We start from the raw sequence: 4,115 nt of genomic DNA on the forward strand, positions 1-4,115 counted from the left end.
TCTGTTCCACCCCCACCCCGTCAATTAGGATCTATCGTAATAGTTCTTACCTCAGGGAGATGCTTAAAGACTCGTGACACAGGGAAAGCTTAGCACGAGACCTGTTCATAGTAAATGCTTAAGAAATGCCTGCTTCAGTGCCACACTGCTTCCATGGCACCTCTGCAGAGTGCAGAAGTTTTTTTAAAAATTATTATTATTATTTTTAAACCTCACTTAAGGATATTTTTCCTTCTTTTTTTCCATTGATTTTTAGAGAGAGTGGAAGAGAGAGAGGGAAAGACAGAGAGAAATATCAATGTGAGAGAAACACATCGATTGGTTGCCTCCTGCAGGCCTCATCTCAGACCACACTCTGCTTCTTCACACCCTCTGTTTCAGCCACAGTTGCTGTCTTTAGAGTGATTCTGTCCTTTTATACACGTAGAACACACAGGAAATGCCAGACACTGTCCTAGGAGCTGGAGACACACTGTGAACAAAACATAGACATCTCTGCCCTTGCAGAGCTGACATTCTAGTGAGGGAGACAGTTCAGAGTTGTTAACCTAAAAACATTCAAACCCGTCAAGAATTTTTGCGAGTTTATTTGAGCCAACCTGTTGACCATTGCCAGGAAGCAAAATCTCAACGTATTGGGATAATGCTCCGGAGAATGGTGGTTTTTCACCTTGTTTTATACATTACATTCAAAGGAGACGTTAGTGGGTCACATGAAATCCATTGGTGATAGATTAGAGAGGCGGGAGAAAGCAAAGGAGGGGGGGCCTCTGGGAAGACGGGCCTCGGGATAGGCAGCGCCGGGGGAGGCGTGCACGATTCATGCACGAGTTGACTGAGCCAGTCAGTCAGCAGTCTCATTGTGCAGTGGTTAGTGCTAGTCGCATCCGAAAATCGCGCGGGTGACAAAAGATAGATGAAACAAATATACAAAACGAGTGTGGATGGGAGAGTTAGAAGGGGTCGCCCTCAGCGAACGTACCTCAATCAGATTGAGGACGTTTTTAGCAAAGGCCAGCTTAGGAGCACCCTAATGAAGTTAATAACAATGTACCTATCTATATAGTTTAAGTTTAAAAAATTTGCCTCTCAAAAGAAATTTCAATCGCTGTACTGGTGATATTTGGCTCTGTGGACTAATGGGTTTGCCGACCACTGACATAGGTGACTGTGTAGCTATTTGGTAATTGGCTGCCTTCTCCCTCTCCCTGTGGGTGTGAGCCCTGTGAAGGCAAGGGCCAGGCCCATCTTGGTCACTGCTGTATGGGCAGGCTGGCCAGTGGCTGGGCACGGAGCGGATCCTCAGTATATATTTGTAAAGGAAGAGCTAACATTTATCTAACCCTCACTCTGCCAAGATTTGTGCTAAATTTACATACATGATCTAACTGACTCCCCTAACTGGAATGCCAGCCCCACAAGGTTATGGGGTTTCATCCATCCCGTTCACTGCTGTGTCCCCAGTGCCTGGCACACAGTAGGTGTTGCGAGAAAATGCTCACCTGTCCGAATTCAAATGACAGACTCCCCTCTCGGGGGCTGTCCCTTGTGGCAGGCACACTGGAATTCGCTAGCACAGGCAATATTTATCCTATTGCCCGAGTCCCTCCGCCAGTCCCTCCTCGGCCGAGTACTATGGAGTTCACAACCTATCCCAAACGTCGCCTAGGTCTTATAGTCCCCTATTGGGTTATTAAAAAAAAAATAAAAATGGGCTGAGGCCTTTTCTAGCTGTCTCCACCTCCCTTTGTCTAGGGCAGTGGTTCTCAACCTTCCTAATGCCACGACCCTTTAATACATTGTTTGCGGGTAGTTTTCATCGCGCGCTAACAGGTGGCTCTACTTCTTACAGTCAACGTAAAACGTATAAATACGTTTCCCGAAGACAATGTGTTTTTATTTTATTTATTTTTTTAATATATTTTATTGATTTTTTACAGAGAGGAAGGGAGAGAGATAGAGAGTTGGAAACATCGATGAGAGAGAAACATCGATCAGCTGCCTCCTGCACACCTCCTACTGGGGATGTGCCCGCAACCCAGGTACATGCCCTTGACCGGAATCGAACCTGGGACCTTTCAGTCCGCAGGCCTACGCTCTATCCACTGAGCCAAACCGGCTTCGGCACAATGTGTTTTTAATACAGTTCCTCGTGTTGTGATGACCCCCAACCATAAAATTATTTTCGTTGCTACTTCATAACTGTAATTTTGCTACTGTTATGAATCGTAATGTAAATATCTGATATGCAGGATGTATTTAGGCGACCCCTGTGAAAGGGTCGTTCGACCCCCAAAGGGTTTCGCGACCCACAGGTTGAGAACCGCTGGTCTAGGGGAATCTTCCTGGAACACGTGCCACCAGCCACGTGCACAGCTCTCACATCCTCTCCCCACCCCCCACGTCCTGTTTGTTCCGGGGAAATTCAGTAACCGACTGGCTACATGCTGTTTCTTTTCTATGAAGGGGAACCATAGAGGCATGTCTTGTACAGTGTTCAATAAATGAGGTAGACAGAAGTGTCTCGGTTTCCCAGGTAGCAACAGCACCAGTTATTGTTCAGAGCACTTCCCATGGATTCACTCATTTACTCCTCACAACGGTCTTGGGAGAGAGGCAGTTATGGGCCCATTTTACAGATGAGGTAACTGAGGCACAGAGAGGTCAAGTCACTTGCCCCAGGGCACACAGCAAGTAAACAGCAGAGCCTGGATTCAAACTCAGGTAGAGTCTGGCTCCAGGCTCCTTACCTACTGTCCTAAATACCCTGCACACCTGAGAGCAGAACTTGCCCAAGATTTCACTGCTACTTGAATCCAGGACTGCCTGCCTCATCACCCACTTTTAACTGTCAAGAAGGGCCGATGGGTGGGGGTGACAATTCCCCACTGGTTTACCTTCTATCTCCCCCCACAGGCCTGGGCCGTTCACTGCTCTGTCTCTACCCGGATGAGGACGCCACCCAGCCCAAAAGCCACTTCCAGCCGGTGACAAGCTTGACCCAGGCCCACTGAGCCAGCTCTTCTCATCTCTCTTCTTCCCAGAAAGGACCTCACCCACACTCCAAGCTGGCAGCCAAGAACAGTGGCCCCTGCCCACCTCGGGCCTACCTCAGTCGTCGCCCCTGTCCCCTCCCCCATCCGGGGGCTCTTTGGGGTGGTCTCAGCTCAGTGACCTCTGGGAGGGGGTCTCCGGCCCCTTCCTCCTCTGTCTCTCAGGACTTCCCTTGGGGTTCTTCATACTGGTTACCTCATTTCTTTCTCCAACTCTCTTGGCTTCATTTTGGGTAATTAAGGGTGGGAGGCTGGGGTTGGGATCTGTGTTTCTAGGCCCTGGGGTGTATTGATAACCATAATCAATCACATTTCTTCCCATCTATCTTTCTTTATTATTGCTCCTATTTTTGTTTTTCATGCTGTTTTTAATTGCTATGAATCGCCCGGGAGTCCATAAGAATGTGGGACTCTGATCTTCACACCCCCACTCAGGTGTCAATGGGGAGGGGAGCCTCTGGGCCATACCTCCCCCCACTCAGCGACTTCTCATTGAGCCCTTAGCCTCCCAAGCAGCCACCCAGCTCTGCCTACCCGGCTACCTCCTCCACCCTGGACTTCTGTTGCCCCTGCCTTGCCTGGACACTGACTTTATTCTTGAATCTCCTACTCCAGGTATAGCCTCCAACTTCCTCTGCTTCCAGACAATACAACCTCCAGCCTTCTCCAGTTCTAGACCACACAACTTCAGACTGTCTTTGGTTCCAGACTGCGCAACCTCAGACCTTTCTGGTTCTGGACTGCACAACCTCCAACGTGGTCTGGTGTAGACCTAGCATCCTCCAAACCCCTCTGACTCTAGATCTCAGTCTTCTGCTCTTTCCCATTCTGGACTTCATTACCTCCAACTCTGTTTTCATACCCCATGGCCTCCCAAGTTGTCTGATTCTAGACCTCACACCCTCAAACTCCCTCTGGCTCTAGAGCAGTGGTTCTCAACCTTCCTAATACCACGACCCTTTAATACAGTTCCTCATGTTGTGGTGACCCCCAACCATAAAAGTATTTTCATTGCTACTTCATAACTAATTTTTTTTTAAATATATTTTATTGATTTTTTTT

The 4,115-nt window shown here is 48.2% G+C and overlaps 1 protein-coding gene across 1 annotated transcript in view; it reads left to right on the forward strand.

Moving 5' to 3' along the window:
- HIF3A (hypoxia inducible factor 3, alpha subunit) overlaps positions 1-4,040 on the forward strand; it is a 33,331-nt gene extending 29,291 nt beyond the window's left edge. The window contains exon 13 of the mRNA XM_005857848.2: positions 2,917-4,040. Within this exon, the coding sequence (XP_005857910.1) occupies positions 2,917-3,014 (98 nt within the window). The 3' untranslated portion in view covers positions 3,015-4,040. The remainder of the gene's footprint in view (positions 1-2,916) is intronic.
- Positions 4,041-4,115: the final 75 nt, after the last annotated feature.

The sequence above is a fragment of the Myotis brandtii genome, unplaced genomic scaffold (genome assembly GCF_000412655.1).
Source record: "Myotis brandtii unplaced genomic scaffold, ASM41265v1 scaffold114, whole genome shotgun sequence".
NCBI lineage: Eukaryota > Metazoa > Chordata > Mammalia > Chiroptera > Vespertilionidae > Myotis > Myotis brandtii.